The sequence below is a fragment of the Mus musculus genome, chromosome 9, assembly GCF_000001635.26.
Source record: "Mus musculus strain C57BL/6J chromosome 9, GRCm38.p6 C57BL/6J".
Classification (NCBI taxonomy): domain Eukaryota; kingdom Metazoa; phylum Chordata; class Mammalia; order Rodentia; family Muridae; genus Mus; species Mus musculus.
Window position 1 is genome coordinate 78229383 of NC_000075.6, and position 26096 is coordinate 78255478.

Here is a 26096-nt window from a genome sequence, read left to right on the forward strand (position 1 = left end):
TCAGCAGTACTCCTGAATCAGCCCTTGCTGTGCACTGTAGATCTCCCAGTTGTCTCTGCTGGGTCTTGGCATTGCTCTCCTGGGACATCTCCTTTCACCACGGGTTTCCTTCCCTCCTCTGCCATAGGCTCTCAGGCGGTGACAGGAACTTTCATGAGCAGTGTTCAAACACAACTCATCCCTGTGGCTGAGGCCCTGTGCTGGTGCCATGTGTGTACCATGAAATGCAAAATGGCTAGGTTGTCATCTGTTTTTAGCAAAGTGAAGGGCCCTTGAAGAACGAAATTCTATAGCTGAAGAGAAATTAGCAGTGGACATCAAGATAAAAAGAGGCCAGCCCTCCTCTCTGGTAGGGTATACAGCCTTAGGCATGTGACAGGCATCCCGGAGGCCAGCCAGATCATCAGGTAATGATTAATAACCAAGACCCATGAACCAAGGATTAACTAAAATCATGAATCAGCTTGTGGGTGTGTGAGTGAAGTCAGCGAGAATGACCTTGTTGTGGATAAGAGCCATGTCTGAACTTGGCAGGAAGGATCAGTAATTCTCATTAGCTTGGAAATGACATTGCTAATGGTGACAAAGCAACTTTCCCACAGGAGTAACTGCAGGGACTCACAGGCTGCACTGAGACCTAGAGCAGGCTGGACAGAATGTGTCTGGTCATCCAGATAAAGTTAAGTGTGAGCTGTGTCCCTCCTTTCTGCCCTCTGGCTCTTGAGTTTTTTAATCAAAGCAGGACAAAGATTAAGATAGATATCATGCTATGGCAGGATTTTAATATTAACATGCTTCACCAGAGAAAACAAGGAGGGAGCAGTGTGACCTGTTGTGTTTAACTTAGCCTTGAATTTGAGACAATGCATTAATTCTGCAATTTAGGGCTACTTAACAAGCCATCCCTGAAATCCAATAGTTCAATGTCACATTGTTACATAGCAGAGGGTTCTCAGGGTTGACTCTGTGGTATTATTTCTGCTCCTAGTGCAGTTTTCCCTCCTTCCTTTCTTCCCTTCTTAGCCAAGATGTCTCTTTCAGGTTACTCACAGGATCATGGAGAGGAGAGGTGACTTAGAGGCCCATAAGCATGACACCAAGAACTTCATGAATGGAGCCAGATCTTCAGGGAAAGGTGGTGGCTTGTCAGCCCCTCCCGATGATTTGGCACCTTTCTAGTCTATCATGAAACTCTGGAATCTTGGACTCTGTGTGTGTCTGTGGGAGGGGCTGTTCCCTATTTGTCCCCACACCCTGGGTAAGAATTGTCACCTTACTAAAGGAGCGTGCACACTCCTCTGGAGCTGGACTGTGAGCTGAGTGGAGAAGAAGCCAGGACTCTCACTAGGTCAGTGTTCTCTCTTATAACCTGTGGAACCTCTTCCCAGGTCTGCAGCACTGCAAACTAGTTTTTCAGCGTTTTATTTAGTTAGCATGCACTGATTGCATAAGATAATTAGATTTATTATGTAATCCTCACCCATGTATATAATAGGCTCTGCTCATATTCAATGTCCATTACGATTGATTTACCTGCATTTGGTTCTGGTTCATATGCATTTCTTTGAGACTGAACATCCAGTACCCACCTATTGCTCCCCCTCTATTCCTTCTTTCGGTTCTCCCTCCCTCCTCATCCCTTTTCCCTCCATCTTTCCCTCCTCCAGTCTCCCGTCCTCCTTTTCTATCCTTTCTTCTTTCCTTCTGTTCCTTCCTCCTCTCCTTCTCCTCTTTTTTCCCCTTCTACTTCTGTCTGTCCCCTCCTTCCTGCCCCTCCTTCAGTGTCACTGAGCCAAAGGGTGGGGTTTAACAGATTTGCAGGGGAATCTAAGGGCATGGGGTTTAGGATAGTGAGGTCTGGGCCTGGCCTGTCCTCTCAGGCAAAATGAAGATCAACAATGTTCTTCTGCATCCCCAAACCCACAGAGAACTTGCAGATTCCTCTCACTTAAGAAGTGAAATTCATGCTGGGCAGTGGTGGCTCACACTTGTAATCCCAGCACTTGGGAGGCAGAGGCAGGCGAATTTGAGAGTTCAAGGCCAGCCTGGTCTACAGAGTGAGTTCCAGGACAGCCAGGGCTAACCCTGTCTCAAAACAAACAAACAAACAAACAAACAGACAGACAGACAGACAGACAGACAAAGCGAAATTCACCACAGACCCTCCCGGGTCCCTCTCCCAAATCAAATTCCCAGCTCGGTTTTCTAGATCATTTGTGTCTGATATGCGGATTCCCATTGCTTTGATAATTCTGTTGAAAGAACGGGGTACTTAGATTTGTTACGTTATTGCTAGTTTATTATTTAAAAACTCAATACAACCTGTTTGTTTAAATGGTGAGCCTGAGAAAGCAAGAGGGAAAAGAGTGTGAATCTTGAACTATGGAGCCTTGGGATATCTGAGGACTGTGGCCTGAACTTGCCACCGTGTACCGTATTTTCTACATGACCATAGAGGTGCATACAAGGGTAGGAAACAGAACTGCAGAGAGAAGTGTGCAATGGCAGAGGCAGGGTGACATAAGGCCAATGGAAACTTTTGAACAGAGTAGACCAGGAATCAAAGAACCAGGGAGGATCTGTGCCTCATTCCCCTCCAGGATGGCTCTTCACCCCCAGGCTCAGCAGGCTCCCAGGTTTTTAGTAACTATAGGCTCTAGGCAACTCTGCTTCTGTCCTCAAGGGCAGCTGAATCTGGTTTGGTGCAACTGCAGGTGGGTGGCCACCCCCTGCAAGCCAGCCATGGAGGAGGCAGACTGCCCTCTCCAGTGTGTGTTACTAAACACATCCACCCCACAGGCTCCTGGGCTGACCTCTCTGCCTTTTCACCCCTAGACCGTGAACCACAGTTGCTGCAATGGCCGGGAAGCCCGTGCTTCACTACTTCAATGCCCGGGGCAGAATGGAGTGCATCAGGTGGCTCCTGGCTGCAGCAGGGGTGGAGGTAGGTTGTGCAGGGTTCCGCAGCTGGACCTCAGAGCCAGTTTAAAATACTTCTCTAAGCTGAGAGAGTCCATGCCAGGAGAAGCTCGTGAAGTTTGCCTTTAATGGTTAACTGTCTAGTACTAAAAAGGGGATGGATCGACTGGACATAGTGAAATTTTACTGTGCTTTCTAGGAAAAAATCATCCACAATTAAAATCAAATAATTAATCGCTTACTTGAGATTAATCAAATTACATAATGAAACATGGAAACAGAAACTTGAATACTGGTTACTAGGTGACACTAATTGATTATTACAGATTTATGGTATGATCTTGTGACGTTAGGAAAGCCACTATTCATTCAAAATGACTCCATATGTTTGGAGTATATAAGTTATGTGAGGTGTTTGTGCTGCGGACCTGTGACAGCACAGGACTGTGTGACATTACAGTCAGTCTCAGAGAAGATGGGCACAGAGATGAGCAGGGTGGCCTGCAGCTGGGGTATTGGAGCTGGGGACTGACATATGGAGATACTTGTAGTTTTATAGCAGAGAAACTGAAGTTTCTATGATAAAGATGGTTTAAAGGGGCAGGGACTGAAGTGATGGCTGAGCGGTTAAAATCCCACACTGTTCTTGCAGAGGACGGGTACAGGCTGCTCAGAAACACCTGTCACTCTAACCCCAGAGGGTTCCATGCCTTTGACCATCATGGGCAATTGAGCAGACATGTGCATGCTCACACACACAAACACACACACAAACACACACACACACCTTTCCACATATAGTATAAAAACATTAAAAGAGATAAACTATACCAGAAAACTAAGTAGAGTTAAATTTAAATCACCCACAACAAATGAGAGGCCTGACACAAAAGGTAACAAACAACCTGTTGAAACGGAACAACACTCAGTAATCAGTTTCCCACGACTATTAAACGGCAGGCACAGGGCTGTCGGGTGGGTATACGTGGTGAATAAGAGAGAGCTCACATCCTCAGGCAGCCTCCATGTCTCTGAGCTTCAGCTTTCAGTGTGAGTGGCCCAGGTGAGGAGAGGGCAGCAGCATTCAGCAGCTAAATGCTTTCCTTTCAAGCTTTTGAGCAAAAAATGCAGGTAGGCTTTAGTGCTGCCCTCTAGCGGCATCACTGGGGAAAACACCTCCCAGGTCACACCAGGGGTGCTCAGCAGTTAGGGATGCCTGGGGATGAAGTAGTAGACACTGCTAGTTGGAGATTAGGTCCTCAGATAGCAGCAGAATTGGAGGCTTAAAGGATGAAGTGGCATCCCAGGAGGACCGCTGGTGTCCTCCCGCAGTGTCATGGCCACGTTTTTAACCTAAGCTGTGCAATCGCCCCTTCTCCATTCCTAAAGGCTTCCACTGGATCCTTTCTGAATGAGGGAGAGCATAAGAACTCCAGAGCCGTCCCCGGGGAGAATGCTTTAAATAAACACATAATGGGCTCCAGAGTCCATATGACAGCGTTGTGGCTGGGGGATAAGTGCTAAGCCACTGGGGTGCTGAGTTCAGCACAAGAGCAAGGCAGGGATGGGGCCATCTGCACAGAAGCCTTCCTCTTCTGAGTCCCATAGTGACTGGGAAGGCAGTGGGTGGGGCTGTTAGAGAGCCAGACTCAAACCTTGCAGATGCCATGTGCCTGAAGGATGGCCATTGGCATCACTCTCACCATCGAACTCACCCCCACCAGCCCATCACAATTCAGCTCCCATCTGTGATGACTGCTGTGTGATCCCTGTACCTCTCTGAAGGCTGTGCAAGTTGCTGATGCTTCTATTTATGTTGCCTATCAACCTGATCCTGTCAGGTTGTGGAACCATCAGCAAACAATCTCACTAGGCAAGGTGGAAGCCAATTTTCAATCTTGTAAAACTAAAAGTTTCTTTACAATCTGAAGGGAAAAGAGTGGTTTAGATTACTTTAGAGGGCTGGAGAGATGGCTGGGCCTAAAGATTAAATATGGGTTCAGATCCCAGTAACATATGTAACTGCCATGGTGGGTTGTCACTGGGTATGTGCACACAAAAACATTTAATACTCATACATAAATGACATAAATATATGAAAACCACAACAATGGCCCTGACATGTAAGCAACTTTACCAAGGGGCTGGTGTAATGGTGTAGCTGTTTAGAGTTCTTACTGAACATGCAGGCAATCTTCTGTGGTTTGCAGCACTCAGATAAGACAGGTAATAACTGCCTGTTACTCCAGCCCCAAGGGCATTTCTACACCTGGCCTCCTTGATCTTGACCTCCAAGAGGAATGTATTCATATGGAGAAAACACACACATATGTTTGCACGCATGTACAACTAAAATTAGTAAAACTAAATCCTGAAGAAACAAAAGCCAAGTGGTCATAGGTCTATGCCATGCGCCAGGATGGAGATCTGGAAAGTTCTATCCTGTTCTCACTGGAATTAGCAGGCTTTCCTGAGAGCACAAAACCTCAACAAAGTCTCAGTGCTTGCCTGCCAGGGAGATCACGCTCTTCTTAGGACCTAAGCATGGCCATCATGTGTTCTAGAGGAGGAATGAGCCAAGAATGAGCAGCTTGGTTGTGCTCAATGCCCATTTGCTGAACAATCTATTCTGAATTTCCAAGTGGCCATGAATAGACTCCTTTGTATCTCCTGGAAGTTTTCAGTACTGCAGATGAAGTACCCAACAGGGACCACTGAAGTTCAAAGGTCTACAGTAACACAGAAGGAGCTAATGAGCATGCTTTTATTTTCCTGCTTTCAGTTTGAAGAGAAGTTTATACAGAGTCCGGAAGATTTGGAAAAGCTAAAAAAAGGTAACACAGAGTATCTGTGTGACATCAGTGAGGAACCGCGGGGAAGGCCTGTCTGAAGGTGATGTTGGTGGGCGGTGGGTGGGAATAGTCCGAAAGGCAGAGTGGTCTGATGTAGGTGGTGGGGCTCCCTGAGTGGCCTGAAATGGGAATAGTGGGAATGGGGGCGTGGTCAGAGGTCTCCAAGGATTTGTCTGGTGACTTGGGAAGGTTTTCTCATTAATTCTGCATCAGAGTGAGCTAGTTCTCTCAGGCTTCCTCGCTTCCTCTGTGTTTTACCCACGCTGCCCATCAACCACAAACGTGTCCAGGGATTAAATCATGGGTGGAGAAACAACTGGGATGTTTTCTCAAGCATTTTTATTATACCCTCTGATGAGTTACTATCCCTTGACAGATACAGGCTGGAGGATAACAAGGAGGCTCACTATATAAGAAACACCCTAATGCCATGAACATAATGAGACTTTCAGACTCTCTACTTAGCTCTGTTTGCATGGTGGTCATTGGCTGTCCCTCCTCACCTCCTTAATTCACCCAAGGATGGGAACATACAATCATACATGAGAGATATAATATATACGTGGATAGGAAATTAAGGTGAATGAGAGATGCTCAAAAGAGGATGAGATGGGTGAGACAGAGAGGAAACAGCCTAAAATAAACGAGATTCCACTTGAAAGACAGACAGCCGCTCCTTACAATTCCTCTGCATGTTGAGAAACTTCAATAGTTTTCTGTTCCCGAGAAGTGAGTCTGGGACACTCGGCAGATCTTTTCCCTTTTTCTTTTCACAGATGGGAATTTGATGTTTGACCAAGTGCCCATGGTGGAGATTGATGGGATGAAGCTGGCGCAGACCAGAGCCATTCTCAACTACATCGCCACCAAATATGACCTCTATGGGAAGGACATGAAGGAGAGAGCCCTGTATGATATATTTCTTGTTATTACCCCATGGGAAACAAGGGAAGCATTTGGGTCCTTCCTTAAGTGAGCAAGAGAGTGACAGGGTTTATGTCTATGGTGGTTCTGGGTATAAACACTTAGGCCAAGGATGGCAGAGGGTGGAGGGGAGGGAAGAGCAGATGGGGTGGGATCAGCAGAGTGAGACTACAGCAGGGGATGATGCTCAAAGCACAGCCCAGGGACTCAGCTGCAAACATGAGGGGCCACAGATCCTGAGCTTGGTGGAATCATGACTCAGGCACTCAAGCTTCAGGGACTGCACCTCAGCCAACAGCTCAGGACAAAGGACCTGGGAATGGAGATTAGAGGAGGGTCCTAGGGAAGGAGGGGCAGAAGGAACTGCTACCTACATCCAGGAAGGAATACTGCAGAGCAAGAACCTGAATGCCAGCCAGTTCTGCGGATTGGTCAACTCACTGAGCCTTAGAGAGGCTGGTTCCTGAAAACCAGGGTCACCTGAAGCTTTAACTCAGGGCTAAAGCAGCCAGGCTGGTGGCAGCATCCACACTGGAACCCACTCTACTGTGGCAGAATCCTTCACTCATAAACCACGTGTGGGAGTGTCACAGTTGCTCCCAGAACTAAAAGTGATATTAGCCAGCAACACTAATGGGGAAGACATGTCCACGGGAAATAGAGACTTGGCTTTAACAGTGCATGTATAGAAATATTCATATATAATTTTCTACTTGTGAATCAGTCAACATATTCAGTAATGGATGAAAGAGGAGGTTCCAATTTAGCCATGAAAATAGATGGTGCAGTGAGGGAAGCAGGAAAGGATAAAGAACAAGCATTGTATTCTGTAAAGGAAGCAGATACTAGGGCCACATGTTCTATGGTTTATTTCATGGGAAGTGTTCCTGTACTCAGCATGGATAAGAAGGAAGTGGAGGGGAGAGGGGATCAACCTCTTCTAACATTGCAGTATGCTGACGTTGTTAGACTGCCACAGACGTACTGAAATGCAGAATACCATCTTTCAAGGAGCCAAAAATGCTATAGTGTGAAAATGTGATGCCTCACCTCTCCATAAAGAACTGTACAACATACAGTTTAGAACAAGGGAAAACATATGTCTGGTGATATGCTCTGGATTGACAGAATAAAGAAATAGACAAATTGCCACGTGGCCGTGGAGTGCCCACTTTAATCCAAGCCAAGCACTCAGGAGGTAGAGGCAGGCAGAGCTCTATGAGTTCAAGGCCAGCTAAATCTCTAGAGTGATTTCCAGTACAGCCAGGGCTACAGAGTAAAACCCTGCCAAAATCAAAAACAAAAAACAAACAAACAAACAAAAAACCAAACGAAAACTTTTATAAGGATATTTATTTGGGGTTGGCTTATAGCTTCAGAGGTTAGTCCTTTATCATCAAGGCAGGAACATGGAGGCATCCAGGCAGGCAAGGTGCAGGAGGAGCTAAGAGTTCTACATCTTCATCTGAAGGCTGCTAGTCAATGACTGGCTTCTAGGCACCTAGAAATAGAGTTTGAAAGCCCATGGCACATGTACTCCAACCAAGGCAACACTTCCTAATTGCCACTCCCTGGACCAAGCATATACAAACCATCACATTCAACTCGGCCCCATAAATACATGAGTCTTTGGAGGAACATAACTTATATATAAGATAATAAAATGTACATTTAGTCCAACTTCCATACTGTATAGCAGTCTCAACAACGTCAAAAGTCCAAAGTTAAAAGTCTCTTCTGAGATTCAACCAATCACTTAATTGTAATCCCCAAAGTAAGACAGGAAACCTGCTGGGCAAACTCCAAACTCTGCATCTCCAAGGTGGTCTTTAGATCTCCAACTTCTTTTTCATCTTTGTTGTCTGCAACAAACTTCTTTCTCCTGGGCTGATTCCACTCCCTTTAGCAGCTTTCCTCAGCAGATATCCCATGGCTCTGGTATCTCAAACATCATGGGGTTTCTAAGGCAACTTAAACTTCACATGTTCGTGTTTCATAATCTGGGATCTACACTTGATCTTCTGGGCTCCTCCAAAGGGCTTGGGTCACTTCTCCAGCTCTGCCCTCTGTAGCACTCTAGGCTCTGGTTGATCCACTTCACTGCTGCTGCTGCTCTTGGTGATCATCCCATGGTACTGGCATCTCCAATACGCTGGAGTCTTCCACTGCAACTAGGCTTTACCAGTAGTTTCTCGTCGGCTCTCTTCCAGGTGCCAGGACCCCTTCATTTCTGGGCTGTCAACTGATATCTAGGCTGCACCTTCACCAGTGGCCTTTCAAGGCCTCTCACGGTGCCAAGCTTCAGCTGCTCTTCATGACCTCTTTATGCCTTCAAAACCAGTACCACCTGGGTGACTCTTACACATTAGGAAGTCCAGCTGCAGCATGAGGTACAACCCCGGCTAGCTCTAGAACACAGCTTCTTTGTGCTGTCAAAAAACACTTCCCAGAAGCTCTCACCTCAGTGATGCTGTCTCTTCTTAATCACCACTGACTTCTTAGCTCCAGCTAACCAGCATCAATTGGCCCAGTAGTCTCTTTCTATTGACTACCAAGCCAGATACATATAGCCGAAGCTGCCAAAGTTCTGCTGTTTGCTGGGGCTGGAACATGGCCCCTTGTTCTATACCTCATCACCAGCTTTCTGTTTCCTAACTACTTCACTGTCTAGCTTGGCTGTTCAGGAACTTTTCTGGAGATTGACGAAGATAAGTCTTGACAAATGTTAACAAGCCTAGGATCTGTCAGCAGCATGTGGAGGTCATACAGATGTGCTTCATGAGAAATGGATGGACAACTTCTAACACTGACCAAAAATGACTCCAGGCTGTGCAGCACAATGGGAGATGAACAGACAGGCTTCTGGTGGCTGATCCAGGGGCTCTGTTTGAGCTTACAGGGAATGCAGGTTGTTAGCTCTGAGAATCTCAGCATGCTTGTTGAACAGTGTCAGAGAGAGGTGGGTACATAGGTAGACAGGCAGACAGACAGACAGACAGGCATAGAACAAGCCTGTTGTAAGTTGATGGTTATCTTCTGAGATGCCATCAATTATGACTGCATCTTTAGATGGTCCTGTGATTAATTATTTTTTTGTGCTTGTGTTAGGGCATATGTGTGTAACAAAATTTAAATAAAACAAAAAAAAAACTGGGAGGAGTGCAGGGAGGAGGGGTAACAGTGGTCTGATTATAATGTGTACGAGAAGAATTTTTTTTAATTATAAAAGTGTATCAGAACCAGCAGGATGTTCACGGGGGAAGTTAATATATCTGTCCAATGGAAGAGATAATGACCCACTACAGACAAATAGCTTTGCCAGCATCGTTCATGGTAAATTTCTCAGCTTTTCACATTCAAATGTAAAATAGGAGATTCTTGACAATTTGGAAACTTTTGTCTTTTAGGATTGACATGTATTCAGAAGGTATTTTAGATCTGACTGAAATGATTGGGCAATTGGTATTATGTCCCCCAGACCAAAGAGAAGCCAAGACTGCCTTGGCAAAAGATAGGACCAAAAACCGTTACTTGCCTGCCTTTGAAAAGGTAAGTAGGCTCTTTGAAGTCTGGGGACACTGAGTTTCTGGGACAAGAGAAAGGCAGAGGCTGGGAGACAAAGGCTACTGCTACACTGGCCTTCACTTCCATGAGCCTGCACAGGGCACTGTGCAAAAATGGCCTGGAAAGAGCAATGGATGCTCATGCCAGTCTAGCATCCATCATTCAATAGGCTTCATGGCCACAAGCAACACTGGGTCTGTGGAAGACTGAGCCACCCAAGAGAAGGATCTGGGTCCTACAGAACACAATGGGCTTCCCTTCCACAGAGAACTGCAGTGAACAACAGATGGGAAAACATTCTGTTACACAGGGAGGCCTGAGAGCAGCTGCCCATCAGGAGGATATGATAGGGCAACAAAGACAGAGGGGAAATATCTGAACAGGGAGAGAGATGGAGGGTGGAGAGGAGGAGGGTGCTGAAGAGATGTTAAGGAAAACTAGCTTGCAGGACTTGGGGTCTCATCTTAAGAGAAATGCCTCGCCCACTCAGCAAATGAAGGTCAATGCCCATGCAGTACCTCTCATGATCAGGGCTTCTCTTTGAAGGCAAACCAAGAACACTTCAGAAGGTGTTATACTTCTGTCAAGTAAATGATAAGAGCTAAAACTATGGTCCTAGAGAAGGGCATCTTACAAATTCCCGAGGGACCTGGTTGTCTGCTCTAGAGGAGGTGGGACCTGCCTGTGGGGCTGACAGTCAAGGGCCTGTCTCATAGGACACACTGTCCAGTCATCACAGTTGAAATCGTCTCTGTGATATTCATGACCTCCATGTATACCATGAGCCATGTTCTGAAGGACACTTGATGCTTACTTTTGTAGTTTTGGTCTTAGGTTTTCTTTTCTTCTTTCTTTTCTTAACGCAGAATCTCTCTATAGACCGGCATCAAGCTCACAGAGATCCACCTGCCTATGCCTTTTGAGTGCTGGGATTAAATGTGCATGCCACACAACTGGCTTCTGTTTGTTTTTGAATGTGGGAGTTATAATTTTTTCCTGTGTGTGTGTGTATATCATACTGTATATATATATCATACTCTGTGTGTGTGTGTGTGTGTATACACACACACACATTATGATACGTTGTATCTCATGGTGTAGTATATTCTTTTCCTTTTGGTTATCTGTGATTTTCATATGTATGCAAATCACATATGTCTACAAACAGGACAGTGTTATTATTCAAACTTCATTCAACCAGAAATGTTGAAATAAATGTAAAATGCAAATATGCTAGCAGGATTGTAAGATTAGCACCCTATGGTGTTATCTTTATCATCCATGTTCACCTGTCCACTCATATCTCCATCGGTCCAACACTCATCAGGTCCAAGTTCCTGGCAGAGTCCTACTCTGTTCCCCTTGTGCAATTCAACATGTCAGTCATGACCAGTGAAGTTAGGAGTCAGAGCCAATGCTGGAGTTTAGATTCCAGAGAAATGAGGAAGGCAGACAAAGGAGAAAGGCAGACACTGGGTGTTCTCTGGGGTGGATGATGCTGGCCTGAAGGTGAAGCCTTTGCCTATGAAAGACTAAACAGAGAGGAGAGAGAGAGGAATGTCCTGAAATTTCAGTGCTCCATCATTTTATACAAGGAGGAGAACCATATTGTGTCAGGGGCTAAATGCTTATCACATGTAGAAAATATATGTAAGGGTGATGGTGTGAAGTGTCTGGAAATGTAGCAATAACAGAGAAAGGTCTCCAGGCTTTTAAAGAGGTCACACAGCTGACTTCTCATGTCCCCTCTTGCATCATATGCCTAGAAAATGTCTGTACTTCTATACCTGCCAAGCAAAGGCAGAGTGTCCCCTTGAGAGGCTTGGAGAGTGAGGGCCCCAGCCCAACTCTTTGCGTTCATAACCAGTCTCCTTTCATTTTGCAGGTGTTGAAGAGCCATGGACAAGACTACCTTGTGGGCAACAGGCTGACCAGGGTGGACATCCACCTACTGGAAGTTCTCCTCTATGTTGAAGAGTTTGATGCCAGCCTTCTGACCCCTTTCCCTCTGCTGAAGGTGAGACCACCTCAGAGAGGCAGCCACACACATGCCTCTGAAAATACATGGTGGGACTGAGGGCTGAGGTCCCTACTCTCTGGCCTCTAAACTGAGCTACTAGACCCTCAGATTGAGGCTTAAAAATAATCTTTTTACATGTGGAGATTTGAGGATGGTATCCCAGGAAGAATATGTTGCCCTTTGTAATGAGAAAGAGGCATGGCCCCAAAGCTCTCTCCTTGGACCCCTGTTCCTGGCAGGAGGCTTCTGGCCTCTCTTTTATCTAGACTTCTGTGTGTTTTTGTGTCCTGTCTTTGCTCACTCAATGTCTGATCAGGCCTCTGTCATGTGATCCCCTTCCCTCAGCTCTGTCTCCTGCTCTCTGTAGCCTGCTCTTTTCTCCAGTCCCTCTCATGCTGTTCCCAGTCCCACCCCCATCACCCCATCTCTGTCTCCCAGTGTGAAAACTGGCTGAGTTGCTTCTGGTTAGACTTGGACATTCCTGTCTCCATTTGCAAATCAGTTTTTCATGTCTTCCTTTCTCTTTCCTTCTCTCTCATTCACACCTGAGAGACATCGCCACAGAGGCAGATCTACAGGGCGTGTCTAGAGGAGATGGTAACTGGATGTCAAAGGAGCTCTGAAGACATATGATGCTGAGCTCTGCCTCTGGCTCATGGTTTTTCAAGCTTCTCATGCCAACACTGGAGCTGTTGCAAGGATGCAGTTGATGATGTTCTGGGAGGGGCTCAAATCCCTGGGTCCTGCACATGCCTACTACCAATGGTCAATTTGTGGTTTCTGAATCACAGGCCTTCAAGAGCAGAATCAGCAGCCTCCCCAATGTGAAGAAGTTCCTACAGCCTGGCAGCCAGAGAAAGCCTCCCATGGATGCAAAACAAATTCAAGAAGCAAGGAAGGCTTTCAAGATTCAGTGAAGCTGCATTGATGGAGCCACAGATACTGGCCTCTAATGGTTTGCAATTATAAAAAGCAATTGTTGATCCTGGCTATTTTGCAATAATAAAAAATTAACAACTGGTATATGCTCCTCATAAGTTCTAAGTATGAGCTCAGATTGCTAGCATAGCAAAGAGGAAGGCAAACAAGAATCACTTCACAGGAAACAAAGCTTATAAAGCATGAGGAGAAATTAAAAAACACACATGCGCGCACACACACACAAAACATAAGGTGTAACTAATTAACATCAATGTAGAACAAACCAATAAGATTAAAGCAAAATTTATTTACAAGATGAGGAAGTGAAAAGAAAAAGGGAAAAAATAAAATGGGAAAAACTTTAAGATAAAAAGGACTAAGTTGGAGGAAGCAGGCATTAAGCAGCTGTTGAAAGAAATTTTAAATGAGGAAAAACAATGAGGCAATGAGGAAACAAAATTAAATATTTAAAGGGAAGGAGGATCTGGAGGCCTGGCTCAGATGGAAAGAGCATTGGTTGCTCTTGCAGAGGACCCAGGTTAGTTCCCTAGCATCTACACCACGTCTCACAACTATGTCTAATTCCACCTCTGTAGGACCCAGTGTCCTTGTCTGACCTTTATGGGCACTGTACACCCATTACACACACACACACACACACACACACACACACACACACACAGGTACGCAAATCTTCTCAACACATAATGTAAAAAAAATTTAATGCAAAAATTAAAATATATAGGAAAAATATGCTTCCAGGAAAAATAACAATAACAGAAAGTATTTTTGAAATGTACCTCTCTACAGCTACATATGGTAGCACATGCTGTTCATCCCGGCTCTTGGGAAGGAGAGCTACATAGATCTCTGTGAATTTGAGGTTAGCCTGGTCTACATAGTGAGTTTCAGAACAACCAGAGCTACAGAATAGATTTGCCTTATATCAAAACAAGGAAAGAAAGAAAGAAAGAAAGAAAGAAAGAAAGAAAGAAAGAAAGAAAGAAAGAAAGAAAAAAAGCAAAACAAAATTCTGTCCTTGTCCCAGTGGAATTCTTTGACTTCGTCCCTTCTGTGCAACATTGAACTTCCAGACACAGGCCTGCCTTGCATATCTTGTGTTGAGGTCTAGCCTGGTGAGCATGCCTAATCCTACTCTCTAATACCCCCTTCCCTTCCTCAGGTCTAGCCTGGGCTCATCATCCTTGCCCTGGTATATTCTGATGAGTTCCACTTACATTGTTATCAACCTCCAGCTCAGAGCAGGGCCCATATCTTACACACAAGTCCAGCCCCTCCCCCACCTGGGGGAGGCAGAGAGGTCCTTGTGCTCACAGAAGGCACAAGGAATCAGGAGGGCTGTTCCTTCACAAAGACGGATGTGTCACCTGTTTTTTAACTAGGAGGCTGAGAGTGAATATAGTTAATAGCCAGGAGATTTTGAGCTATCTGTGTAGCCAAGACCACACTGGATGTTCCACCAAACCCATATTAGGAGCTTTTTATGCTATGGAGCTCATATTTGTTGAACGTGGCATATGGACCTTACAACGAGTTTGGGTGTCTTATCCTTTATGTGTCTTTTTTTTTAAAGATTTATTTATTATTTACATGAGTACACTGTAGCTGTCTTCAGACACACCAGAAGAGGGCATCAGATCCCATTACAGATGGTTGTGGGCCACCATGTGTACTCACATGTGTACACATGTACAGTCAAGTGGTTGCTGGGAATTGAACTCAGGACCTCTGGAAGAGCTGTCAGTGTTCTTAACTGCTGAACCAGCTATCTCTCCAGTCCCTTGTTTCCAAGTCTTATGTTTTATTGTGCACACGGGACTGTGCTAATGATCACTAGGAAAATTTTCACCAAATTCTGCTGTGCTCAAATATGACTAAAATGAACTTCTCGGGGTCAGATGACTTTTCTGCCTTTATGTTTGTTTCTTTCTATGTCTTATAATAAAGGTTAAAGAAACGGAGGCTGTGAATTTGGGAGAGATGTCAGGAGGGATGGACATTGAGGGTTAGGAAGGAGGAAGCAGAGTAGAGAATGGTGTATTAATATTATAATACAATTTTAAAGGAAAAAAAAACCACACCAAATACCAACGAAGTTATCACAAGATGACTCAGTGGGTAAAGTGAACTGTCTGCCATGACTAAGCAACAAAATTTAACTCCCTGACAACACACAGTGAAAGCAGAAACTAAAGTAAGTTGTCCTGTGACCTTTATACATACACTGTGACACACATACATATGTACACATTTATATTTAAATAAGTATAAAATACGGCCTGTGACGATGTGAGGGAAGAGGAACACTTAGTGACTGCTGGTGGTGTGTAAACTTGAACACTTGACACTGTGAAAAGCAGTGTAGCTGTTCCTCCAAACACAGAAAATAATAGGACCACGGAACCCAGCTCAACCATACCTGGGCGTCTACCCAAGGACTCCAGGTCCACAACCACAGAGATCGCTGCATCTCCGTGATTCACAGCGGCAGGGATGGAACCAGCCTGGATAACGATCTACGGTGTGCACGCACAGAGGGATTTTATGCAATAATAAAGAAAACAGGAAATTATGGCACCTTTGTGAAAATAGAAGGGACTGGAAATCATTACATTAGGTGAAATAAGCCAGACTCAGGGTCCCTTCGCTTTCCTCTCACATAAAGAAACTGTGCCCGTGTGTGTATGAGTGTGTGTATAGGTGTGAGTGTGTATACATGCATGTGAGAGTGTGTGTATGCATGTGAGTGTATATGTGAGTGAATGTGTAAGTCAAAGTATGTGTATGTCCATGCATGAAAGTGTGTGTGTGTGTGTGTGTGTGTGTGTGAGTGTGAGTGCCCCTGAATGTATCTGAGAGTTTGTTGAATGTGTAAGTGTGTCCGAGCTGTGGGCCATCGTGGATAAGCTTGATCTCGTCTTCCCTGAAGTCTGGTTCCTTGGTAGGATGATGGTAACCCTCGTGACCCGTAAAGACATCCCCCCGTGGGTGAAAGTTCCTGAAGACCTGACAGATCCAGAAGTATTCCAGGTCCAGTCGCTGGTGCTGAAATATCTGTTTGGTGAGTAGCTACTCTTGACCTCGCTGCCAAGGCCCAAAGCTCCGGGTCTTGGAACTATGCTCATTGCCTTTCCCTGGACAGGCCCACAGGGATCTCGAATGTCTCACATCGAGCAGGTGAGCCAGGCCATGTTTGAGCTGAAGAACCTGGAATCTCCCGAAGAACTTATCGAGGTCTTCATTTACGGCTATCAAAGCATCAAGGTTCGGGCTAAATGGTTGCTTCAGTCCATGGCTGAGAGGTACCACCTGCGCCAGCAAAAAAGGTGAGAGTCTCTAACAGGTGCCCTGAACCAAGGTGCGGTGGAGTAGCCTCCTGCCTCCACCGAGTTTACCTCCCTTTTCACATCTCCACTGCTTGCATCCCTCTGAGGATGCCTTACTTTTGGGCATCACCTGGGACTCCTCCTTGGTCTCTAGGCCGTCTCTGACAACCTTTTGGGAGTTCGGGGGCCCAGACGTAAGTCTTAAGGTGAGAAGGGGTAGGGACTTATCCCTCTGGGCAGGGTTATCTGAGGTAACCCTGCCCCCACCCCCCACTCCATCTCCAGGTTTCTAGGAGAACGTTAGAACTGGCCCAGTGGAGCCCTGGTTCTAATTAGAGGTCCACAAAAACATGCTTAAAGAGCTGGTGAATCATGCGGCCTTCCTCCTGTTCCATGACACTTAATCCTGTTTGGTGTTTCTCACGCAGGAGTGCTGAAGCTGGAGGAATCCATGAAGACCCTGGAGCTAGGCCAGTGTATCGAGTGAAGCCAGTTTCCAGTCCTTGTGTCTCCGACCTGGATGCAGGTTAAGCTGTGGCCAGTGTTTGGTTCTGGCGGGATTTTTAGCTTTGTTACATCCTAGCAAGATATTCCTGGATCCCTGCTGCGCATTCTGATGTGAATCCCAAGGTTACCACTCTAAATAAAAAATAAAATTGAAGTGATTAAAATGTGCGTCGTCATTAAAATATGAAAAGAGCCAGTACCCTTTTCCCGGTGTCCGTTTGAATCCTTGTAAATGCCTGAACAGATTATAGCCTGTGGAATCTTAAGCTTAGGCATCCACCCTGTTGTGAAACACTGTCTAGTTTGTAACATGGAATGTGAATTGCTGCCTTAGGGGAAGTGGGACTTGTGAGGGTTGAAGAGCCACCAAAGTAGGTTTTCAGTTTACCCTAATTGAGACCAGTTTGATAGTTAACGTGGAATAAATCCCATGTGGGGAGCTTTCTGGCTTTATGACCTAAGGCAAATTGTTTAATCCCTGTTCCTGGTCCATCTTCTTGGGAGGCAGGAGGATATCTGGAGTTCATGACCAGTCTTAACTACAAAGCAAGTTCTAGGCCAGTTTGGGCTAAGTGGGACCCTATCTCCAAACAAAGCTTTGTATGTGATTCTATACATTTAACACCTACGTGTAGGAGACTTAGGAACAAGTACATGTAACAAGTGCTATTGACAGCAGTGGGAGAAAACCCTCATCTGTGGAGAGAAGTCTGTGTTTCCAGCGCATAACTGCTCTCCCTTTTGTGAGCAGTAAGGAAACCGCGATACTGTGGTCTAGCTAAGGCTGACCTCCATCCACCTTACTATCCTCTTCCCACCACTTCCCAAGTGCTGGTGAAAGAACCTAGTGGGGAAACCCCCACTCAATTGTACCCCCCCCCCCAGCCTGAAATCTGGCTGATCAGTCTTGACTGTTATCACCAGGACATCATTGGGGGATCAACGAGCCTGCCACCCTATCATTCTGCCACTCCCACTGCCACTACCTGCTGCCCAGCTGTTCCGGAGTAATCACATGGTCACCTGCCACTGGACTCCAAAGATGATTTGGCGGGAATGGGCCCCTCCCCCTTCTTTATAACCCTGTGTTCCGAATATTAAAATTGAGCTTTGATCAGAATCTCTTGACTTAGCTCCATCCTTTCTCGTGCCGCCTAGGTTTCTTCTTTTCTTCCAGATTCCAAGATGCCTTCCAGGCTGGAACCCGGACATGTGAGCCACTGGCCGGCCTCAATTCCCGATTTGGCGTGCACCCAAAGAATCACAATGCAAACACACGAGGTAGTTTAATGGTGGAGCTCCGGGTCAAAACGTATCTCATGCAGGAGACAGTGGATTCGACCACGAGGCTTGAAAGCTAGGGGTTTTTATAGAAAAGGGTCTGGGGCTGGGGGAAGAATTGGTGCGGCTTCACATGATTGGTTCATTTAAACATCAGCAGACTGTACATGCAGATCGAGGTAACAGCAGAGCATCTGGTTAACATTTAACTTAGGTCAGAAGGGGGGGAGATAGTGAGGCACCGGGCCAGTCCGGACATTTTTTTTTTATTATTTATTTTCCTCAATTACATTTAGAATACTATCCCAAAAGTCCCCCATACCCCCCCCCCACTTCCCTAACCACCCATTCCTACTTTTTGGCCTTGGCGTTCCCCTGTACTGGGGCATATAAAGTTTGCCTGTCCAATGGGCCTCTCTTTCCAGTGATGGCCGACTAGGCCATCTTTTGATGCATATGCAGCTAGAGTGAAGAGCTCCGGGGTACTGGTTAGTTCATAATGTTGTTGCACCTACAGGGTTGCAGATCTCTTTAGCTCCTTGGATACTTTCTCTAGCTCCTCCATTGGGGGCCCTGTGCTCCATCCAATAGCTGACTGTGAGCATCCACTTATGTGTTTGCTAGGCCCCGGCCTAGTCTCACAAGAGACAGCTATATCAGGGTCCTTTCAGCCAACGCTTGCTAGTGTATGCAATGGTGTCATCGTTTGGAGGCTAATTATGGGATGGATCCCTGGATATGGCAGTCTCTAGATGGCCCATCCTTTTGTCTCAGCTCCAAACTCTGTTAGAAGTCCAATGCGCTATCCATTGCGCCACAGAGCCAGAAGTCCGGACATTCTTGTTTGTCTTCCCTATCTTTTGGCTAGTTGGTTCCTGGGATGACTTTACAGCCTTTGTTCTTTGCTCTAAGCCCAAAAAGCCCTCCTAACTAGCCAGCCGCATGAGTCATGGACCTTGAATTTTAATTTTCTTTCATTCCCCTCTTCTTCTACTAAGTAATTCTAATCTTAGAATTTTAGAAGTCTATATCTCTATGTGGAGAATAGAAATCATACTCTTTTTCTTTCTTTTCTTTCTTTCTTTTTTTTTTTTTTGATTTTTCGAGACAGGGTTTCTCTGTGTAGCTCTGGCTGTCCTGGACACTCTGTAGACCAGGCTGGCCTCGAACTCAGAAATCCACCTGCCTCTGCCTCCCAAGTGCTGGGATTAAATTTGTTTGCCACCATGCCTGGCCCTCTTTTTCTATAAGAACAAAAACAGAATAAGAAGGGATAGTAAACAGAACTAGGCAGGGACCCTTCTAGTGAGGCTTGAGGGTCTGGGCATGATGTAGGTATACGTAGATCAGATCTCTGGCTGGAACTGGTGAGATGTCTTTTGGGGTACCCGGCTCGTTAGCTGTAGCCAATTGTGACCAGACTTTTTTCTGCACCACCTGCAAGCCTTTTAACTTAGCATACAAATTATTATTACAACAACATGTAGGTTTAAACATATAATTTCAGACAAACCAGAAGAGGGCATCAGATCTCATTACAGGTGGTTATGAGCCACCATGTGGTTGCTGAGATTTGAACTCAGGCCCTTCAGAAGAACAGTCAGTGCTCTAGCCCACTGAGCCATCTCACCAGCCCCAAATATTTCTTATTGCATATGATCCTGAGAAATCACATGGTGAAGGAGAAACCACATTAATTTACCTTATTTTGCATATATACACATATTAACATATACATATATAAAACATATATATATATATATATATATATATATATATATATATATATATATATAACACACACACACACATCTTCAATCAAGTTATCTGAAAATAACAAGGAGGGCTTGAGTTGGTCCAGTTGGTCATTCTTCAGTGTTAGGTCACAGGGTCCTTTGAGAGCGATAAGAAAATCATAAGGTAAGGAGATACATATGTTTGAAATGGGGAAGTCTTACACAAGCTGTTTCTTATGCCAAAAAAGCTTACTAAATGACCCGTCCAGCAGATCCAGTTATTCGAGGGTCTCGAGGGGACCTTCTCCTAAGAACCAAATGGGGGGAGGGAGAGACGGAAACCAAGTGCAAGAACAACATGGAAACAGTCTGAGTAGCATCAAGGTCTCTCTGTATTCAGCAAGGCTCAAGGCTTAAATGCACAAGCAAAAGGGGAAGTACTTCTCAGCAGGAGGAATGGGGCAGCAGAGATTTTTCTTTTGGCAACTACACGGGGAAGCAGGAACTTGGTGGTATCAGGATACATCTTGTGGTCAGGACATCTGGTGCTGACTTAGGGCTGGAACATTCTGTGGTTGTTCTTGGAACAGTGCGTCGGTGGCCCGCTTTTGACCCCCTTTTCTTCTGGGGTGGGGGAGAGAGGCCCAATTCGGAGATCAAGACAATAGAGTTGTCTTAATAGCTCCCAACATCTCCCCTGTTTTAATATTTTTATAAAGGCATATTGTATAATAAATTTGTAGCCACGTTTTTAACAACTGCCTAAACGTCTGTTTGCTCACCAGGTGATTCTCTAAAACCATGAGGGACACAAGGACAAGTCATCTATGAGGCTTGAATTAATGGTTCCAGTCTGTTGGGTATAACCTGGGCTAGCCAAGGGATTTAGAAATGAAGCAAGCTCCATGGGTAGAGGTAGAGGTCTGATCCCCAGTGTGCAATGTTAGGGGCCATGTACAGGATTGACTCTCAGGCCCACAGATTTTTACCCAGAGTAACCCTGATCTCCTCCCGTGCCGTTTTTCCTGGGGGAAGGACCCTAGGGCACTCAACCTTCATGCAATCAGACATGCCTCTCAAAAACTGTCTAACAGCTTCCAGACTAATCTCTGTGCAGTGCTTAGCCTTACAACTCTCACGGGCGACGGCTTCAAGTTCCAAATTTTCGATGTATCTAGCCTGGGATGACCGTTTAGTTTCCAATGTGGCGAGAATGTATATTACCATGTCGGAAGCACGGACTACGGCAGTCTATAAATGATTCGTGGCATGAGACTGATGGCCGAATTTAGGGGGAGGGGAATGATCTTACTTAAGCATTTTATGGAAATTGAGTCTCTCTCCCCGAGACAAGGGTGATGAAGCAGTATCCACGTCTGACTCTTCTCCAGTAACCTGCTTGTTATCGCCAACATCCAGCCGATGGTAATGAACTGAAACAGATGTGCTTGAAACAGATGAATCAATTTGAGATTTATCAAATCGGGTCAATTTCTGAAATGCCCAAGGACCGAAGGAAATCAATAATAGGAGTCCCAATTGGGGCCCCAAAAGGGAGGGCAACAGGGTCGAAAGCCAGGAGGAGGTTGAAAACCAATTTTGGTACCATGACTCTTGTTCTCTCTCTCTTTTTCCTTTTTCTAAACTGGCAGTAACCTTGGCAATGCTATCTTTAACTAATCCAGTTTTATCAACATATACGCAGCATTCTTCCTTAAGTGCAGCACATAAGCCTCCTTGTTGTAGAAAGAGCAAATCTAATCCTCTTCTATTTTGAAGGGCAACTTCTGAAAGGGAGACCAAGGAATCAGTAAGATCATCTAGGCCCCTTTTTATATTCTCTATATCTTGGCTAATAGCCTCATTGAGCAGATGGTAATTACATACATTCTGTTGAGACAACACAAGGGCTGCCTGCGATTCCGGTCCTGGTTCCAGCAGCACTCAGGCCAAGAAGGACCACAAGGGTCACCGCCGAGATAGGCTCTCTTTTGTGGCAGGATGGCAAGGAGGCACCTCAATCCCAAAACTTCAGTAAGTCATCTGACTCATGAATACTAAAATTTGGAAAAAGCTGAACCAAGACACAATAATCTCTATTGTTTATAAAATCTTGTATAATAATGTACCGTGTAAGGCCCGTGGACATCTGCCCCAGTATCCAGGAGCCCTTGAAACTGTTTGCCCTCTAGAAACAAAGTCAGCATGGGCCGTGAATCGGTTATTTTCTTTGCCCAGTAGACTTCTGAGGATCCCGGGGAGGATGGTCCTCGCTCCTCTTTCATATAAGGGAAATGGCCGAATAGTGGGAGTGGTAGGGCTTGGGCTAAGCGCTCTCCAGCCCTAAGGATAAGTGGTCCCTGTGTGGCGGTGACTAAGATTTTTATCTCCCCATGGTAGTCGGTGTCAAGCACTGTAGGAGTCACTGTTAGGCCTTGTAAAAGTCTGGACACTCGGCCAATGATGAGTAAAAACGTCTTTTGGGGAGGGGGCCCAAATTCACCTGTTTCGATGACCACTGTTCTCTCCTCAGGAGTTATAATCCTGGTGGTGGAGGAACACAGGTCCAATCCTGCGCTCCCTGCCATGGTCCTGCACAATCTCCCGTGGGGGCTAGGGGGTTGTCTGCAGTTGTCATCAGGGGAGACAGGCCCCGCAGGGGGGCCCTCTGGCCATTTCCCTGGACCTCAGGGAGTGGGTAGCCATTGATGTCAGTCTTAGATCGGCAATCTTGTGCCCAATGGTGGCCTCTCTTGCACTTAGGCCAAAACCGGGGGGGAATTTTTTTTGGGTAACAGGCATGATTGAGACGAGGGTGCTCTGTCTTTGTGTAGGGCATCCTCTAGCAAAATGTCCAGGTTGGTTGCATCTATAGCAAGTTTTTTCTCCTTAATTTAGTTGTAAGGCAGCCCCAATAGCCAGGTTGATAGACTTAGAAACTTGTTGGGAAAACACATCTACCTCATTACAAAGCTTGATCATACCGTTTATATCTAAACTCTTGGTTTTACCTCTCAGGGCAGCCCTACCTGCCGAATTGGCATTTTCAAGAGCAAGTTGTCGGACTAACAGATCCTCACTTTCCTCAGGCCCGAAAATTCTCTCAGCTGCTTCCTGCAATCTGGCAACGAACTGCGCATAGGACTCTTGGGGCCCTTGTATAATCTTAGTTAGGGGCGTAGTCAGCGCCCTTGCAGCAGGGACAGCGCCAAGCTCCCAGGGCCGCCTGTGCTATCTGGGCGAGGACACCAGGGGAGAGCCCTAATTGTTTTTTGTCTGCAGCGAAATTGCCTTTACCGCAGATTTTATCAGCAGTCCAGGAGGCTGTCTTATTAGTAGGATTCTTTTTATTATTTGCAGCCAAATTTTCTCCTCTGTCCACAAACTCTGACTTCCAAGTTAAATATTGGCCTCTAGTGAGGACAGACTGAACAACTTTGTTCCATTCATTGGGTATCAAGTAGCCTTCTCCTGCTAAACCTTCTAATATAGATACTGTGAACGGGGCATTAACCCCATAATTTTTGACTGCTGAATGAAGATCTTTTACATGTCTCATTTTTAGCTTTTTGTAGACTGGTTGGCTGTTGGTGTCCAACCCTTCATCGGGGGACATGCCACCCTCATCGGAATCAGAGTTTGCTTGAGCCTCCTTCTCATCACTCTCTGGTTCCCCCTGATCTTTATTGGAGGAGCCAGTGGGGGGTGGGGTCCTCATGACCTGGAGCAGCCTGACGGGCTCGAGATCAGGTGAGGACAGGGAAGGTCAATTTTTCATTCCCTTGTTTCTGAGAGGGACCCTTGCAGCCAGTTTGAGGGTTTTTGGGATGGGACCTTGAAGGTCCCCCATGAGAGCCCTTTGTAGACTCTGAGTCTCTAGACTGAGGTATTGTAGCTCTTTTTGAAGTCCTAGAACATCTTTAAGATTGGTAATCTGAGTCTGAAGCTCTCTCTTAGTTTGAAGTAATCGCTGAATGGACGGAGAAGCCAGCGATATGGGATGCATGGTAGGGGGAATGGGGGACAAGTAAGGATGGGGGTGGTGTTTAAAGGGCTCCATGGTAATGTAGGCACCGGGTCCCAGACCATAGCTGTCCCGTTCATAATTGAAAGCCTCTTTATCAAGTTCCGCCTCGGAGGAGGGATCAAGGGGATCATTTGACAATTCTTTATATAAAATTGGATAAATTCTCTTGGGTTTTGTTGAGGGGTGAAGAGCACTCTTTTCTCTTGAGGCAGACCTAGCCTGGGGAGGGAGGGGAGTAGGGAGGGAATCTTTCGGAATAGGGTCATCAATTATCGATGACGGCTGAGATGCCGGAGGCATAGGCGGTTACTGGACGGCGAACTGGAGTTTTCTAAAAAATCTTCAGTAAGGGCTAAGAGGCGGATGCCTTCTCTGCCCTCTTCTGCCTGTTTAAGGAGATCTCTGACGATTCCCCAATAGCTAAAAAAGGACTCAGGGGCATCTTCTCCTTGTTTTATTAAACTATTGATTCCTTTGCCTACTTTATTCCAGGTTAAAGGGTGTATTTCAGGACCACTCAGTATCAGCCACGAACATCTTTCGTCCACAAAACAAAAAAAATTTTACTAAATTCTTTTTCTTAACTCTAATCCCTCTCTCCTTAAGAGACCCCTTCATCTCTTGAATAAAAACTGCCTCTTTGGACAGAATCTTCCCCATGGTAAATGGGACAACAACTGAATGCCCAGGCTTACCTCTCGACGTCCACGACACTCGAGAAAAGTGGCTGGGAACTGTCTCACTGTCTGCACGGTACCTCTCGAATCCATTGTCCGGAGGGTCGTCGTACCTCGTGCCCCAGATTGGGCACCACTTGACCTGTCCAGCAGGTCCAGTTATTCGAAGGTCTCGAGGGGACCTTCTCCTAAGAACCAAATGGGGAGAGGGAAAGACGGAAACCAAGTGCAAGAACGACATGGAAACAGTCTGAGTAGCATCAAGGTCTCTCTGTATTCAGCAAGGCTCAAGGCTTAAATGCACAAGCAAAAGGGGAAATACTTCTCAGCAGGAGGAATGGGGAAGTGGAAATGCACAAGCAAAGGAGGAAGTACTTCTCAGCAGGAGGGATGGGGCAGTGGAAATTTTTCTTTTGGCAACTACACGGGGAAGCAGGAACTTGGTGGTATCAGGGTACATCTTGTGGTCAGGACATCTGGTGCTGACTTAGGGCTGGAACATTCTGTGGTTGTTCTTGGGACAGTGCGTCGGTGGCCCGCTTTTGACCCCCTTTTCTTCTCGGGGGTGGGTGGGAGAGGCCCAATTCGGAGATCAAGAAAACAGAGTTGTCTTAAAAGCTCCCAACAACTAAAGAAGTGCAGCCAATGTGTTGGGGGGAACCCTCTCAAAGGCAAAAGGGGAGGGGTAATTGGGGACAACATTTGTGACGTAAATAATAAAAGAAAGCTAATTAAGAGACAAGAAGTGCATCTGAGATATTTATTATGTTTAGGAGAGAAAGTGGGCAAGGACAGTGGAAAAAAGCTATCTTACACAGGGACAAAGTCAGCAGGAGGCTAATCACACAATGTTGAACAAAGGAAACAGATGGGGTGACTTGAACATTTCAGATGGTGCACACTGTGGCCTTGGGGCTGATAATTTGAGTCTCCTCATGAGAAAAGCCAAGTTCCCAAGAACCAAAACTCTCATTCCTTCAAGGCCAAGTCTTCACCCCCAAACTGGCCTTGACAAGTCTACTCCTTAGCAAAGACACAGAACTAGGGTCTTTTTTGTCCTTTTACTGGAGTCTGTGGGGAAGCCTAAGATTGGTCTACTCTCAGCAAGTCCCAAGACACATTCCAAATCATGGCTAGCATTCTTCACGAACACACCTTTTTTTTTCCCCCATTAACTTTTAAGGGACAAAGAGAAACAGCCTCAGAGCGGTGTAACAAAGGGGACTTGGTGTCTACATTAACCTTCACACTGGGGAACAGTATTTGGGGAGTCTATACCTTTGAACTTCTCTTTTCCACAATGGGGCTCTGCTCCAGGCTC

At 45.8% G+C, this 26096-nt stretch overlaps 1 protein-coding gene and 1 pseudogene across 1 annotated transcript; both read left to right on the forward strand.

The window, feature by feature from the left end:
* Positions 1–1286: 1286 nt before the first annotated feature.
* Positions 1287–13301, forward strand: Gsta1 (glutathione S-transferase, alpha 1 (Ya)). The gene is made up of 7 exons (NM_008181.3): positions 1287–1348; positions 2836–2944; positions 5702–5753; positions 6548–6680; positions 10103–10244; positions 12145–12276; positions 13071–13301. Exons 2-7 carry the CDS (start codon positions 2858–2860, stop codon positions 13194–13196), a joined length of 672 nt encoding a protein of 223 aa, NP_032207.3. The 5' UTR covers positions 1287–1348; positions 2836–2857; the 3' UTR covers positions 13197–13301.
* Positions 16105–17218, forward strand: Dppa5b (developmental pluripotency associated 5B; annotated as a pseudogene).

What these genes read in the sequence shown, in the direction of transcription:
- Gsta1 (NM_008181.3), top strand. Translation starts at nt 2,858, where the DNA reads ATGGCCGGGAAGCCCGTGCTTCACTACTTCAATGCCCGGGGCAGAATG. An exon ending in GACATGAAGGAGAGAGCCCT is followed by an intron (nt 6,681 to 10,102) that starts GTATGATATATT and finishes TTTGTCTTTTAG; the next exon opens with GATTGACATGTATTCAGAAG. An exon ending in ACTTGCCTGCCTTTGAAAAG is followed by an intron (nt 10,245 to 12,144) that starts GTAAGTAGGCTC and finishes TTCATTTTGCAG; the next exon opens with GTGTTGAAGAGCCATGGACA.